The sequence below is a fragment of the Orbicella faveolata genome, unplaced genomic scaffold (assembly GCF_042242905.1).
Source record: "Orbicella faveolata isolate gen_17 unplaced genomic scaffold, um_ofav_v1 contig_1, whole genome shotgun sequence".
NCBI lineage: Eukaryota > Metazoa > Cnidaria > Anthozoa > Scleractinia > Merulinidae > Orbicella > Orbicella faveolata.
In genome coordinates, this window is record NW_028301536.1 from 38,568,374 (window position 1) to 38,585,000 (window position 16,627).

The 16,627-nt window shown below is 39.1% G+C and overlaps 1 protein-coding gene and 1 long non-coding RNA gene across 2 annotated transcripts in view; one reads left to right on the plus strand and one right to left on the minus strand.

Moving 5' to 3' along the window:
* The window catches only part of LOC110062820 (uncharacterized), a 26,514-nt gene that overhangs the window by 8,384 nt on the left and 1,503 nt on the right, over positions 1-16,627 (minus strand). The window contains exons 2-16 of the mRNA XM_089275626.1: positions 15,339-15,437; positions 14,782-14,885; positions 13,834-13,926; positions 13,051-13,297; positions 12,413-12,533; positions 10,953-11,092; positions 10,113-10,340; positions 9,294-9,589; positions 7,873-7,942; positions 3,694-3,764; positions 2,745-2,870; positions 2,202-2,328; positions 1,612-1,742; positions 1,051-1,185; positions 406-540 (exon numbers count right to left, since the gene is read on the minus strand). Of these exons, the coding sequence (XP_089131752.1) occupies positions 406-540; positions 1,051-1,185; positions 1,612-1,742; positions 2,202-2,328; positions 2,745-2,870; positions 3,694-3,764; positions 7,873-7,942; positions 9,294-9,589; positions 10,113-10,340; positions 10,953-11,092; positions 12,413-12,533; positions 13,051-13,297; positions 13,834-13,926; positions 14,782-14,885; positions 15,339-15,437 (2,123 nt within the window). The remainder of the gene's footprint in view (positions 1-405; positions 541-1,050; positions 1,186-1,611; positions 1,743-2,201; positions 2,329-2,744; positions 2,871-3,693; positions 3,765-7,872; positions 7,943-9,293; positions 9,590-10,112; positions 10,341-10,952; positions 11,093-12,412; positions 12,534-13,050; positions 13,298-13,833; positions 13,927-14,781; positions 14,886-15,338; positions 15,438-16,627) is intronic.
* On the plus strand, positions 8,289-9,993 carry LOC149119010 (uncharacterized). Its single transcript, XR_016202828.1, has 2 exons — positions 8,289-8,858; positions 9,351-9,993. It is a non-coding gene; the product is annotated as an uncharacterized LOC149119010 (long non-coding RNA).

A 16,627-nucleotide genomic window follows, 5' to 3' on the forward strand; every position in this document is an offset into this window, starting at 1 on the left:
TTCCGTCAACACGGACCGGATTACATCACCAGAATACAAGCAAAGGAAAACCAGTAAAACAAGTTCAAAGAAAAACACATCATTTCCTTTGGCATGACCAAATGTCAAACGAGAGGACATCATATAACTTAGAAATACAACTATCTGACTAGCAATCTTATGCACACCAGAGACAAATCCAGATGTAGCAAGGATTCAAAAAAACCACGGAGATATTCAATCACTCCCTCATTTGGTCTGTCAAGGGTCACAATATTGTATATGGTAAACTCAAGATTTAACTTGTGTCCAGTCTTGATTAGCAATCGTTCTTTATCTGTTTTATTGCTGTTTCTCTATCTTAGACAACTGATATTTCAGTTGGGCCTTTGATATGAAAGTGACTTTCTTTTACACATTACTTACTCCTGTCACACTTGTCCCCAATCCACCCCTCCAGACAGGTGCATGTCCCAGTCACGTGATCACAGTTCTCTGTTGACTGCTCTCTGCACTTGCAATCTTTAGAACAGTTTGGACCAAATTTTCCTCTTGGACAGACTAAGAGAGAAAAAACTTCTTAGTTCCTCTCCTTGTTGTGGTGATAAGGATTGTAAGAAGAACACTAGAACACTACAATTAGTTCCACAAACCTCGCTCCCAGGATCTCTCTTCCCGGAGAAGGGAAGTGGAGAAAACCTGGGAGTCAGGTTTTAGCACATTCCACGGCGTTACAATATAAATTAAATTTACTTTCAATGACAATTTTTTTTTATTACGAGTGCGCACGTAATTCATCGTGGCGTCAAGATTTTAAGAGCGTCAGTTACCGAAAAATGCATAACAGTGACGTAGTGTACCCCGTACCTGTCCTGTAAGAAGTTCACGCAATATTTCCGTCACACAACTGTGTGACATGATAGTCCCAGGTTCCTTCAATAGGTCAATCTCACCACTGAGCTTTTAAGATCTGTAGCTTTTTCTTTTTAAACAAAGATTGTAGTTTATGATGCTGCAATATTTCCCAGCTTTTATTAGCTTTGACAGGCATTAATCACATATTGTACTTACACAAAGTGCACTCTTTCCCAGTCCATCCCGGGTCACAGTAGCACCGCCCATCAACAGGGTCACATGATATGGTGTTACTTTTATAACACTGACAAATAGATTGACAGCCATATCCATAGAATCCACTATCACACGCTGAAAATGAAACATTACATGTACTAGATAAATAAACAAAGTATCAGTTTAGGAGAGGTTTTCATTGATCTACAAAATATCGCACAGTCAAACCTGTATTAATTGACACCTCTGTAATTAGAAGATTCCCACTACCTTGCTGGACAAAACAAAGTTTATTATCTACCGGATTCGAAGTTATCCTGACTTCTGATTGCCAAGCATCACAGGTTTTTACCAGCTTTTCCAATGTGGTTTCCTGGTTGATTTCATTATTTTTATCTTTACTTTGTTGTCGTTGTTGCTTATTTAAATATGAAGCAGGTTGGCACTGAGCAAAAACACATTACACTTACAGTGCTTACAATTATGTCAACTTTCTCTAATTTCCAACACTCAGAAACTGCAAAAATTAATTATTAGTGTAAAGTGAAGCTAGTAACTCACAACTGTTGCAAGTGAGTCCCTGCCATCCCGCACTGCAGGTGCACTTTCCAGTGACATGATGACATGTAGAGCCATGTAAACAATCACAGCTACTGTTACATCCCTGACCATACCAGCCATCGGGACAACCTGTACACAATCAGTAACACAGAGTAAGACGGAATCCACCAGGCCTTCAAGTATCAGATGGACAAAAAGTGCAGTTTTGTATTGTTGTTCTTTCATAGTGCCCATGACATTGCAAGAAACAAAACTGTCCCCAGTTTGAATGAACCCTCAAAAAGACACAAATGGGAAATCAGTGATCTCACCAGACTCTACGGTAAATTGTCAAGTTCAGAAATAAACCCATGAATTTCTTTCCTAGTATTAGCATTTGCGCAAAAAAAAATTCTGGATTAAATCACTGTTGCTGTACTGATTGAAATTTAAGATCAGACAGGAGCAAGTCAAAATCATACTTTGTAAGATTAAAAGGACGACCAGGAGAATAGGAAGCACTCAAACACCTTGCTCAGTGTTTGTTTCCCTCATGCCAAATGAGTTGAAAACCTTCTACACATCTATTTCACTTCTGATATTGTTCATCTTGTTCGCAAAATGTGCTTTGCCAGCCTGCTGTGCAGGAACAAGCACCATTCACTGGATCACACAAAGCACCATTCTGACACTGACAATCCTCCAGGCACTTGTAACCATGACTACCTGAGGGACACTCTGTCAAAACAACCAAATCAATCAACAGACACAATTATCGATGGCAACAGTATCTTTCTAAAATGGGGAAACATGTTCCGTATTCTCTGATGAATTTATCTTGGACCAGTTGACAATAAAAAGTTCCTGTTTACTGTAACTGCAGTTGTACAAATAAATTTTGTATAGAATTTCAAAAACTTAAATCAAAAGAATGTCAGGAGGCAGTGGTGTAATGGTCATCAGAGCACCACACTCTGGCCAGTTTGCACTCTTGGGTGACTCCTCCCTGTCCTGAACATTGTGCTCAAGTTGTCAGGTTGGAAAATAAAACACTCATTCTCAAAATAGCTCTACACACCCAGGAGTATGACTTGGTAATTACGTTTACTTAGTTTTCAAGTAAAATACTACAAGGAGGTAAATAAGTGTCTTACTGTTAGTACAGGATGGAAGCATTACACCAGCTGGGCAATCACAGACACCAGTAACAACATCACATGGAGCATTGTTACAGTTGCACCTCTTTTTACAATTATTGCCATAATAGCCAACATTGCATTCTGTAAAATAAATGAAGTAAAACCAGGAAATCATTAGCAGTAGTGATAATAAAAAAATTCTTTAAGTTGCATTCTAGTGATCTTACCAGTTTTTAATACTAAATGAATACAAGTCTTGGAATATCTGTAAGTTACATTAAATGACATCTCACTTACGCTAGGGGCACACCCTCACAAAGAAATTTTGAGGCTGTTTTAGTGTGAATGGAAGGCCATGCCAGAAAAAAAAGGCACATTATATTTCCACATTTATTCGGACTCAAGTGGACACAAAACATGTTGATATCCTTTTTTGGGTGAAGATTAAAGCAGATACAGCCGAACCTCCTGTAAGCACTTACGGGAGGTGGTTGCTTACGAGAGCTCAGACCATAATGGGTCAAAATGTTGCCTCATCAGCATATGGTTTTATTCATGTGAAAAGTCAGTTTCGAGAAAAAAATCCAGTTCTTCCCATTGAGAGATTTTTGTCTCTTGTACTACCCATGAATGCAATAAAGTTACAAGACCTTATTATCCAATTTCCACTCTATTATCTGTCAATTGGTCGCTTACAGGAAGTTAAATACAAAAGAAAATTTCAAACTTTTAGCTTTAAAAGTGGTTGCTGTTGCTTATGACAGGTGGTCACTTACAAGAGGTTCCAAATATAGTGATTTGACTGGGATACTTTTGGTATTTTGGAAAAGTAGTTGCTGAGGAGAGGTGGTTGCTTACAAGGGGTGGTAGCAACTTGTGGTTCCACTGTATTGCAGCTCTGAGTAATCAAAAGATAAATTTATAAGAAAGTAGTACATCATAGTGTAACAATCACGTATCTTACTTATCTGCTGATTACATTGTGAGCCTGTAAATCCATTCTTACAGAAACACTTGCCAGTTATTGCATGGCATCTGAAAAACAATCACAGTAATCATCATCATCATCATCATCATCATCATCATCATCATCATCATCATCATCAACGCACTTTACGCCAGTAAGCATAAAAATATCACACGAATAAAACTCATTTACTGATGATTTTGTTTATTCTTTAGTCCATGGTTTAGCATAATATATGCGATACGCAGTTTAGCATATATTTGTATTCTGTGCGTTTGGAATCCGTACATGTGCGGGTAGTCCTGTAGTCCCTTGGGTTTTCCGTGGTAAGTGTATTTAAGCGAGTATTTAGTATGGGTTCATTCTCTCGGTGTGTTACCAGCGCTATTTCATTTTGTTTCTCTATTCAAGTTCCTTTCTTTTTCTTTATTTCAGTGTTGGGAATTTGGGCACTTAATTTGTAATTGTCCCAAGAGCTCTGTCAACGCCTCCTCGTCAGACCGTCCGCCCAGCCGGGGATGACTAGCCGAATCTGAACAGTCAGCTTTTGACGTTGATGTGGATGTTGTCGAAACCGATGAGTACCCTTTGATTGATGACTATTTAGGAAGCGGGGTAGAGTTGGTTGAAGGCTCCTCCGGTGTAAAAGGTCACCTGAAGCAGTGTTTCAGTTATTGGGAATCCACCATCTGTGCCCCATAGTTTGTTTTAGGCCTGATTTCTGAAGGCTATAGATTACCATTTGTCAGATTTCCAGATAAGTGCTATTTAGACACCCCAAGAGGGTTTCTGCGTCTGCTGCTAGTTTATTGCATCAGAAGGATTTGAAACTGTGCGGGTTAAGCTGAACAGAGAGAAATCTATGTTAGAGCCAATGCAAGTCAGTCAATGGCTGGGTTTTGTAACTGACACTATTAAAATGCAGTTCCGAGTCCCGCCTAAGAAAATTGCCAAGCTTAAGAGCAACCTCGACTCCATGATTTCTTCTGGGAGCGTTACTTTTAGGGAACTTGCTCGAGTGGCCGGCTTCATCAATGCGCTGTATTTGGCAGTCGGCCCTATTGCTAGGCTATTCATGAGGCAGATGCATGCAACTATTCAAGCCCGTTCGTTCTGGGATAGTTCCTTTCCTCATTCTTCGCCTTTATCGGAAGAATTGCGTTTCTGGTCTACTAATATCAAGTAATACTACCAATACTAAGCTTACCCCAGGTGCAGTAATCTTTTGCGATGCTAGTGATTACGCCTTTGGAGGATATCGTATCAAATTGAATGATCAGCCTCTCAGTGGTATGTTTAGCCGTTTTAAGTATCAGCAGAGTTCTACTTTCAGAGAGCTTAAGCCATTTTCTATGTTATCAACGCGCATGTTGCACCTCTCAGGTACAAGAAGGTTAAAGTTTTTACGGATAACGAGAATGCCTCTAGGATTGTTTTGGTTGGCAGCCCAAAGCAGCATCTTCAGTGTTTAGAGCTCGATATTTTTCAACTGTGCCTTGTGAATGATATTCAGATTGATGCGCAGTGGATTCCTCGCGATGCTAATGTTAGAGCTGATCTTTTAAGTCGTTTTGTGGACCAAGATGCATATGACTGGTCTTTAAATTGTGAGATCTTTGCCCAGTTGAATTCCAGGTGGGGTCCACTTTCTGTTGATCGATTTGCTTCTCATTACAACGCTCAGTTGAGGAGATTAAATTCCGATTTCTGTCGCTGGGCTGTTGTGCAGTCGATGGTTGTCTCAGGATCGGCATAGTGAAAACAATCGACTCTGTCCACCAGTCTCTATTATTGTGGATGTTATTAGACACGCGCGTGCATGCCGTGCGGTCGGCACACTCATTGTTCCTGAATGGCTGTCGGCTTTTTTCTGACCGTTGTTGAAGCCTCGCCCTTCCAGATTTGCTCCATTTGTTGTGGATTTCGTACGCTTGCCCAGAAGATCTGATATGATTATCCCTGGTCCCGGCCAAAAGGTTTTTTATCACGGCAAGCCCTTGGTTTTCTTTGGTTGCCCAAAATTCAGCATGCTGGCCTTACGCATAGATTTCAGGTTAGTGTTGCCGAACTGTCAGAGTTTGTTTGCTTTCGTATTTACCATTTCTAGGTTTTACAGTTTGCTTGTATTGTTGAGCATTTGCCTGCAGTTAATCAGTCGTTCCGTTTGTGGCATGCATTTGCTACGGTTACTGGGCGGCATGGCTTGTGTGCGTTGTTACAGTCCTGCGAGTTTTGAACGTGGTAATAGTTGTATACCACGGGTTAGCACTTAATGTGCAATGCCGGTCTTACCGAAGCATCATTTTTCCTACCTTAGGCTGATTCATTTGAGAGGGTGCATCTGCTGTAGGAGTTTGTTGATAACTGTTCCTGTCTGGGCTATATTTACCTTTTTGTTTTTGCACAGTGTTGTTTGCTCGCTAACCTTATTCTTGTTTCTTTAAGAAAGGTTAGCGTTGGTTGGTTAGCGTTGCCAACTTGTCAGTTTTTGTTTGTCTGTTTGTTTTTGTATTTACCATTTCTAGGCTTTACAGTTTGCTTGTATTGTTGAGCATTTGCCTGCAGTTAATCAGTCGGTCCGTGTGTGGCATGCGTTTGCTACGGTTACCAGGTGGCATGGCTTGTGTGCGTTGTTACAGTCATGTGAGTTTTGAGCGTGGTAATAGTTGTATACCACGGGTTAGCACTTGATGTGTGATGCCGCTCTTACCGAAGCATCATGTTGTTTGCCTTAGGCTGATTCATTTGAGAGGGTGCATCTGTTGTAGCAGTTTGTTGATAGCTGCTCCTGTCTGGGCTATATTTTTTTTTGCGCAGTGTTGTTTGCTCGCTAACCTTATTTTTGTTTCTTTAAGATATCTTGCAGGACGGGGGCTTCACGGCGAATCTCCAGGATCCGTCTTTTAAGTTAATGGTTCCGCATCTGGCTGATATTTTGTTAGACTCTAGCACAGCAAACACAGCCTACAAGTACAGTAACGGGTGACAAAGGTGGAGGACCTGGGCACAGTCTAAGCCGGGTGTATCTGTTCTTCCGGCAGTTCCTTTACAAGTGGCCTTGTATCTGACTGAGCAGGTGTTTTTTGTATTGGTGAAGTTCTGAGCATTAGAATGCGGGATGTTTCCATATTTGAAGATTTCAAAAGGTTTATCTGATTGAGCGTAAAAACGACCAGTACAAGGATGGGTACGTTTCAGTAATAGCTAGGTCTCGGAAACCTACCTGTCTGGTGGGGATAACTGAGAGAATACTGTCTTTGCTGCCTGATTCCAGTGGTTCTAGCTATCCTATTGTTTGCAGGATCGTTAGTTCTAGGCATTCTAAGGAGTGATTTCATGAGTCTCTTAGGATAAGTTATTCCACAGCTTATGCTAGTTTTAAGTCCTACATTTCACCCTTTGCTTCTGATGCAAGTTTGTATGGTACACATAGTATTAGAATTAATCAGCGGGGCTAACGATCCGGGGTTCAGGTGTCTTGATTCCTCAATGAAAGACAGGCATGTTGGCCTGAAGATTCCAAAGTCCAAGTTTTCGTTAGAAGAGCTTATTGCTATTGCTCAGTGTATGAACATTTAGTTCGTTATTAGGGGTCCAGTAGGAGGGTCCGGCAGCCGTAGCCTACTTTAGTTCCTACCCAGATTTCCTTCACCAATCTTGGTGAGGTTTTTTCTGGCCTCCAAGTGTCTGCCGCGGTGGATACGCACTCGGCTTGCCTTGTATTGCTTGAATTTTCACAATTTCTTTTTTTTTTTAGTCTCTGTTTTTGCTAGCCTTTATTATTTTTTGTTGCGCAAGCTGGGGTATCCAAACCCCAGGGAGTGTTATATTTGCTTATATTTGAGTCTGTAATTAAAGACAGTGCTGGTTACCACGGCACACTGTATTATTCTCCATATGGTTGTTGTATCTTGTTGTTTCAATGGTACGGTTAATAGCACAGAACTAATAAAAATCTGTTGATGGATATTACATGCCAATCAGTTTGCCAGGAGCCAGCAACAGGGTTTACTCACTAATGTAATGTATGTTAATGGATACCTTAGAGATTTTTATATTTTAAGTATAATATAGACCATACATGTATATTCGTTTTTGTTGGAGACCAAGTATACACCTTAAAGCTACATTGTACTGCAGGTTCATGACATCTTGTGTTCAACAAATTCCACTAACCGTTCTGTCCGAGTTTGATTACAAAAGCATGAATTTCTGCAGTTCACACCATATGTCCAGCTTTCACACACTGAAACACAAGTAAAATTATAATCATAATTATTGTAATCATTATCACATGGAAAATCAAAGAAAAGCACTTGCTTGTAAAATAAGGTGCTAATGAAGATGACTGAGAAAAGTCTGAAAAAATTGCTCTGAGGTCAGAGTGGGAATGGAGCAGTCTTCACTGAAAATGACTTTGATAGCAGGGAGCTCGGACTTAAAAGTCTTATCTGCTTCTGGAGCAAGTACTACCCAGAAACTAGTGGGGAATTTCTAGTCAGCTGAACTATTAGTTAAGAAAGCCATTATGTTGTGCTTTTGTTTGCTTAAAACATTCTGCAATGATATAAAACAGATAAAGTGAAAATGAGAGGTGAAAGGGCACAGAGTGTAAACAAATGACTGCAAAATATTACTTGTAATATATATTTTACACTCGCTTTCAGTGTTACGTGCATAGCAACCATCTCTCAACATGCCATCTTTCAACATGCTATGTAACCTGGCTACGTCAAAATGTAAGCACAAATGGCTTCTTTACGGTTGAACTTGACTTTTAGTCATGAAAGGTGGCTTTACTTGACATCAAACTAAGGAGCATCAAGAAAACATTCTGTGAGGGATAAATTGACCTTGAATGTTTACATCTTTCGAATATTAACTGAGCAGTAGTGGTCCAATTATACCGGAAGTCACTTTTGAGAGCCAATCAACTACACTAAAATTGTTTGAATTATCCTGTAAATCGGGAGTCCACAATCTTCTTCGGTCATTTGAGGTCAGTAATTATCATATACTTGTCATTTGTTCCGCTAATAACCGGAAAAATTGCTAGTTTCACAGGTAAACGGTATTTCAGCCATTTAAAGACCATGTGGAAAGATGGAATGTCGCGAGATGGTCGAAAGATGTCACCTATGCACATAACACTGAAAGCGGGTGTAAGTACTTATTACTTCCAGTGGGTTGTTCACACTACTATATTCAGTATGTTTCCTGATTGAATGTTGGGGACCATTTTTCGTAAGATGATGCATTTCAGTATTTATGCCATTATTATCTCTACCAAAAAGACTTCAGTGTTTTCAATAACACATTCATCAAACATCACATTTCAGTATATGGGTATCACAAAGTGAGTGCTATGTGGCAAGCAGGTTTTCTTAATCTAAGGGGTAATTTCAAATAATGTTTAACTTCTCATCTGTACTTGTGTTATTTGAAATTGAAAGTAATAATCCAAAAATAAAATTGTTCCAAAGCTATATCTCCAATAACATCCTCATGGTAAAGTCAGTGTGAAAAGCGTAACACCCTGTTAGTATCAATGTTGAGATATGGGTACAAAAGCTACGTGTAAACCATGGTTTACTTACAGATATCACAGATTTTTCCTTGCCACTCGTTCACACATGTACATTTGCCATCAACAGAGTCACAAGACCCCCCATTCTGACACCTGCATTTTGACTGACAGTTCTTGCCATAGTACCCAGCAGGGCAGGGGTTGTCACAGTGAACTCCTATCCATCCTGGCTGACAGTCACATGTACCATCTTCCTTGTTACAAGTTGCATTGTTAAGACACTGACATTTTCCATTACACTGAGGTCCAAAGAAACCCTCACTGCACTCCAGTTCACAGTGGTTACCCTTAAAGCCAGGCTGACATCTTATAAGAAAATAAAATGCAAAGAAAATGGCTTGAACTTAATGGAGATAGCATGCTGGATATTGGGACTTTTTCAATGTCAGATGAAGTAAAGACATTTACCAAGGCCAGGATGAATGAGCAGCCTAACATTAACATTTAGCCCTTTAACTCTACACTGAGTTGTACTAGTCTAGATTTAAGTGGTGGTCAGGGTCATCAGTTCTGTTGTGTTGTCGGATCTTTCTTACCACTGCCCCTCTTTGCCAGAAGTTGATTACTAGATACAACCAAACTGTTTAACCAACAAGAGAGTAACATAGAAGGAGGAAAGCGGGGGAGAATGGAGTAACATCCCATCCAGGAGGACTAGGGAAAGTATGTTTGTATTTATCTGAAGCTTTGAATAAACTCCAGACCAGTGACCAAGGGTAGACTGTATCTTTATACATGTAACTTTTCAAACTCAGTTTGACTTACTGGTATCCTTATGTGCCATGCAAAGTGCGTCATCAGTTCTTTCTATTTCACATATTCTACTTACTGGCATTTTCCAGTGAACTGATTACAGGTTCCGTGCTCAGTACAATTACAATGCTTAGTACAGTTCAGCCCAGCTGAGCCTGCTGCGCATGGCTGATCACAGTATGCACCTGTGTAGCCAACAGTGCAATTACATGTACCATCCACAGGAGAACATGTGCCATTTTTACAGCGGCATTCTTCAGCACAGAAATTCCCATAGGTTCCAGTAGGACAGGTATCTCCACATCTAAAAAGAACCACATTCTTTTAAAAATGACAACACTGAGAAAGGTTGTGGCAGTTAGAACTATAAAATGAAGGTACATGTATATTAAATTGCAAGTTAGACCACTTCTAAGTGCTCATGATATCAAAGTGGTGCAAGCCAAAAGGTCATATTTAACTTCTAATTTTTCTAATTAGATAAAAGCAACAAAAATACAGGCACTAACTCCATGACCAATGTGTTCAAACTTCAGACTCAAGTGTCCAAGTGGGAAAATAATATAATGTGAATATGTAAGAGAATAAAACAACTGGTATCAGTTGTCCTGAATGCTTGACATCATATTCAGCATCTGCTCTGATCATTGATAAGAATTTCTAATGAGTGGTTCACACTTAAAATAAAATATCAAGGAAAGGATATTTTTAGTCCAGGGCCCCTCTGGATATCAGATATGAGAATGGGCAACCCTGGCTAAATAAAGTTTACCTTTACCTTTGCCTTTAGGTTAGGAGAATAGTTTTAATTAGCTTTTGAGGATCATTACAAGATAGACAAGTTTGTATGTACATTGTACTAAGAGTTGTAATATAAATAATACATAACCCAAGAATGATTATTAAGGAATTTTACCTATGTCCTTGATATCCAGGAGCACAAGTACAGCTTCCATTCACATGATTACAGACGGCACCATTCAAACAGTTGATGCATGTCAGGGAACATTTATATCCATACGTTCCTTGTGGACATTTTACACCACACAAATCACCCTACACAGGAATGCAATTAGTCAAGCAACTAACATCTACCACAATACTAAAACCCAGGGGATTGTAGTTTGGTATGTCATTGTCATCACCTAGTCACTGGAACCTAATGAGTACTATGTGTCAATAAATATGAACAACAGTATCAACATCTAATAACAACAACAATTATAATGATAAATGTTACAAGTTTGTTAATTATTGCATAACTAAGTTGGCTCAGATCTGGGGGGGGTGGACTCCAGATGGAATAGGACGGGATGGGACGGGGATGCCCGTCATCTCATTTAGGGGTATAAATCAAGGATTCTAGTCCTACTTAGGGGAGGGGACCCTGCTATTTTGAGCAGTCAAAGTATCTTTTAGGGTGTGGGCAAAGAGAAAATAATAAAAACACTCTTATTTTCGTTATAGGCTTGATTGCCACCACTCTCTTGAGTCCAGTCTACTAGTGCAGGCTCCTTTCCTAAACAGAGGTTGGTAATTGAGCCTATTCCATTTTAAGTGGTATCAGTTAGGAGTCAAATAAAGCTTGAAGCATGCCCAAACTGGACTCCTTTAGGGGATTAATTCAAATTTTCTGATGAGAATCCTCGACCATTGCATATACATGTAGGAGTTCCCTCGGGGCTCAGATCAAGGCCAACATAGCTAAAATCAGCCAATTAGATTGCCCTATCATCAGTCTAATATTTTCCAAGTATTCATGATTGAGAACTGTTCAAAATGATCCTGTGTGACCACTTTTTGTTCTTGCATTCAAAATGTCAGATGGATGTATACATGGTAAATGCCAAGTCAGCTCTAAATCAGAATTGAGCACTTGAAGTTTCCTTTCCATGATTGTGGTAATTTTTCACAATGTTTTCAAACATATAATATATCTCTTATTAACCAGGCTTTTTCAGAACCATACTGGAGGAGAATAATGGCCCTTAGTCTTGGACTGTCAAGACCTCAGACCAGTACCCTTCCTGAAGAGCCTTTTTGATTGGTTAATAAGATTATATAACATATTACAAACAAACTCAACATGAGACAGCCCTTTATATGGTTTCTCATTTATGCCTCATTATAATCTTTATATAATTCATCAATTTGTTTGCAGTGCTCTAACCTTTTAGTTATAATTATATCTTTTAGGAGCAAATAAATATTAAAAAGTAACATACAAAATTGTTTCTTTCCAATTCACTTCTGTCAGTTTTATTGCAAAAAAAAATGTATGCACACCTTCAGAAATATTAATTAACAAAAACACTGTGACTGTACTGTGGGATAGATAATCAGATTGTAAGTTGTTCAGTAAACAGTATACTATACCTGCCATCCTGCAGTACAGTTGCATGTTCCAGTAACATGATGACAACTGCCACCATTAAGGCAAATACACTTGCTTCCACAACTCTGGCCATACCACCCTTGGTCACATTCAAGTTCACATCTGAAAAAAAAAAGCAGTGTACATACACACGTGTACTCTAAACTGAAGAAAAGTATTATATCCATTAGTTATTTGCCCAAATAATTATGATCTGTATAGTCACAACCATCATCCTTGCAAAAGAAACCAGGCAGTGTCCCCTTAAACTAGCTTTAGCTACACACAAAGTCCATCCTTTGAAAATAAATATGAAATTAAGATATATATTTGTTTTACTTTTTATTTATTTAAAATCCATTTTTTTATTAATATTATGTGGATTTGTGAAGATTGCCTGAGAACTGATAAAAAAAAAAAATCAGACAAGTGGTAATTACCAAATAAATGCTATCTTCAATTTTTTTTGTACAAACACAAGCAATAAAAACCAACTGAAATAAAAATTACTTGTTTAAAAACTGTAGCATCTCCTAAAACCAAATTCCCATCAATGTCAATATCTGTGCCAGGAAGGATTTAAATCATAGAGCTAGTGCTACTTATGTAAGAATGATTCTAGTTTACAGGCCATCCATACCTTTTTCCTTTATAACCCGGCGCACATGAGCAATTTCCTGTAACAGGTTCACAAGTTGCACCATTCTGACAAGTACACTGGTATTGACATTTGTCGCCATAGTAACCTTGGTCACAGGGCTGATCACATGACTGACCCTTCCATCCGGGAGTGCAGGTGCATGTGCCAGTGCGTGAATGGCATTTAGCTCCATTTTGACATGTGCAGTCATGTCGGCAATGAGGACCCCATTTATGAGAAGGACATACTTAGTAGAAAGAAATAACGGATTAATTAGGAGACAGAAGTTATTACAATTAAATATCACTTTAAGGTAACAAACACTACAAACTGACAGCATTAACAAAGTACTCTAATTTATAGATGGCCTAGAGACTAAACATTGCTACAGTTAGGATTTCAACAACCCATAACACGATTACATGACTGTATACAGTTTGATCAAGTGCAGTGATTTAAATCAACAAATTGATCCAAGATACAATTGCACATGACATGAGTTTAACTGGAAATACAGACAGTGAAATAGGACTCCTCTGCTCCCTGTGATTGAACAGATGCCCATTAGCTTCAACCAACAGTCTCTAAAGTGAGGCCTTTTCTTGCTGAAATAAGGTTGGCTACAAAAACTGTAGAAGGGTAGGGTAGGGTACTGGATTGCCTTCCTCGCCCATCCACAACAAAACCACAGGCCATGTTTCCTTCAAATTTGTCTCCACTTTATCAACTTGTAAGATCAATTTTAAAACTTGACGATGATTGAGAAGACTGCAGAATGCTCACCTCTGTCACATACTGCTCCGTAGAAGCCTGCATTACATGAACAAGTATCTGGTTTTGTACATGTCCCATTGATACAAGCACTCTTGCAGATAGCTGTCAGAAAGATAAATTCAACGTTTTAGCAAGCAGCACAAACAAACTAGATCAAACTTGATTGTACATAAGAATGATAATAGAGGTTCACTACCCAACTGGCACCATTTAGTGAAGTGAAACTCTGGCAGCCCAAAAATAAAAGAAGAATCATAAAAAAAAACCGGCAACCAACAATGGCCTTAACACTAGCAATGTGTGGTTAAAGAAGATATCAATAACCACTCTGGACAAGAAGCGTTAGAAATTCTGACTGGGAGATGATGAGCTGACACCAAGGAAACTTTTAAACAAACATTATGAAGATAAACTGGAATTATTTCCAAAGCGATGGGTTGGAGTGTTTGAACCAAAAGTTATAGCCTAATTATGATATCCTCAAGAAACCTTATTCCACTCTAATAAGCCCCCCATTGAGATCTCTTTATAATTAGAGTTCTCCCTAACCTCAAAGAAAATTATCAGGGCTGTCAATAAGGGCCGTAACCTGTAACAACTGCTATGGCTGAGTATGGTTGATGGGCCCTTGATGTTACAAGTGAACTTGCCTTATAGTTGATACAATTTGCACAAAAGGTAACAAGTTTGTTACAGGTGTGAAGGTCAAAGCTAAAGTTGACTCAAAACTTGATGACAGCCCTGATTATAATTTTCCAGATGCCCAATCATGGTCCACTGTGTCAAATACACATTATGCTACAGACAATATTCAGGACCATTAATATTATCAATATTCTCTACAAATAGACAGTAATCATAAACTGAACACTACTCATTTCTTAGATTCCTTTCTTCATCTCACCTTTGACACATCATATACCAGTTTATTACAACATTTATCAGGAAAGTACTAACCAGTTGGACAACCATTTCCTCGCTGTTTCCAACCAGGACAACAGAAATAAACATGTTTGTATGCTTGACGTGTTGCTGTTCTATAAGCCATGCCATACACTGTTCTGCATAATTTATGAAAAATACATAATATATGACAGTTAATTTAATACACCTCTGATTTGCTACTTTAATAATTACAAGGTAAATTACAGTAATCCTGTACTAACAAAAAGAACATCCCCAGTATTGAGTAGAAAAATTCACACTGTATTGTTGCGGGAAATAATCTCACATTCCTCCTTAAGCAGTGTCCATCAAGTAAATTAATTTTCATGGTTACTTAAAGCATCTTCCAGTGCAGCAGCTGAAAGGTCACCACAGATCTTGACCACAGATCTTGACCACAATTCACTCATGGAAGTGAGAATTGCACACACTACCCCCTAAGGTTCTCTAAATTGTAACTCTGTGGTACACTGACGCTGCATGCTGCTTCTTGCTCAAATTTGATTGGGAAAACAGATAATAAATCTCAGGATCCAAGGAGATTTGAGTTGGACAAGCGATAAACTCACCTGTATGTTGTGCATCGTCCCCAGCCCCACAATCCACATTTAGTTTTTGACTTTTTCTTCCAACTCATTTGATAAGATTGTTTGTATGTCTGCACATAACTGTTAATGGATTAATATACTAGTCAATATTTTTTCAAACATCATGAGTAGCATAAATTCTGCACTAGTGTTGATACAATTACCTAATGTATTTATTATATGAGTAAAGCCTGGTTCTCATATGCCACTGACATACCTGGGATCATGGCCTGGGACACCGTTACAGCACATCTGAACATTTATCGCTGAATCATAATCTGTCCAAGGCACTGACCACCGGCTTGCCTGCGAAGTTGAGCTGAGTTCAACTTAGCAGGCAAGCTGGCCATTGTCAGCGATGAAAATATTATATGTGAACATCATCTGCGGGCACAACGTACTCCAGTAAGACAATTCGATCCATATTTACAGGTGGAATGGTTGAAAATTGCGCCAATTCGATTTGCATTTCGAGTACGTCGGTGATCCATCACATATGCGCTGGGGGTCTACTGGAACAGATCGCCGAACGTAGTCAGTTCCAACCGGCAACTACATCGCAGGTAGGTCCGAAGGATTTGAGAACCAGGCTTAAGGTTACTTCAAACCTTCGCGGGTGTCCTCCAGAAAAAAAATTGTACGCATGCTGTTTTGAAGGAAACCCCTACAAACTATCTATCAATAGAAAGGTTATAACATGTAGAATTCAATAAAATTATATTCTTTTTAGGCAGAAGCCGTTAACGCCGAAACAACCGACTGATATTCCGGCGAATTGATCAGATATCAAATGCGATCTTTGATGCAAAATAACTGTGCAGTCTTAATCACAAAGCATCAATCTCTCAAAGCATGTCAGCATTTTCTTTCATTTCTGTTGTTTATCTTTTTATAGATCTGACAAGTTCCACTATAGAAAAATTCGCGTAACATGTTGCGTTAGAGACCGCCACGAGAAAAGTAGGTGAAATAAAAGAGTTCGCCGACACCTTCTGGTTCCGCATCTATCAGTGAATGTTCTGGCCAAATTTCAAGGAAAACCGTCCATTCTACATACTCTATTAATTCATTTAAAGAGGAGGGATTCTCTCGAAAAATGAGTGCAAGTTTTCGACTTCTAAAGATTCTAAACATGGTACGCCTTCTCAGAGGGATGTGTCACCTCAAAATGCCGCTAGCCAATGAAATAACAGAACCCCTAGCGTTCACATTAAGGAAAGTTGAGCTTCAGGGTAAAGCGATAGTGTTACAGTCATGTTTTAGGCGCATAC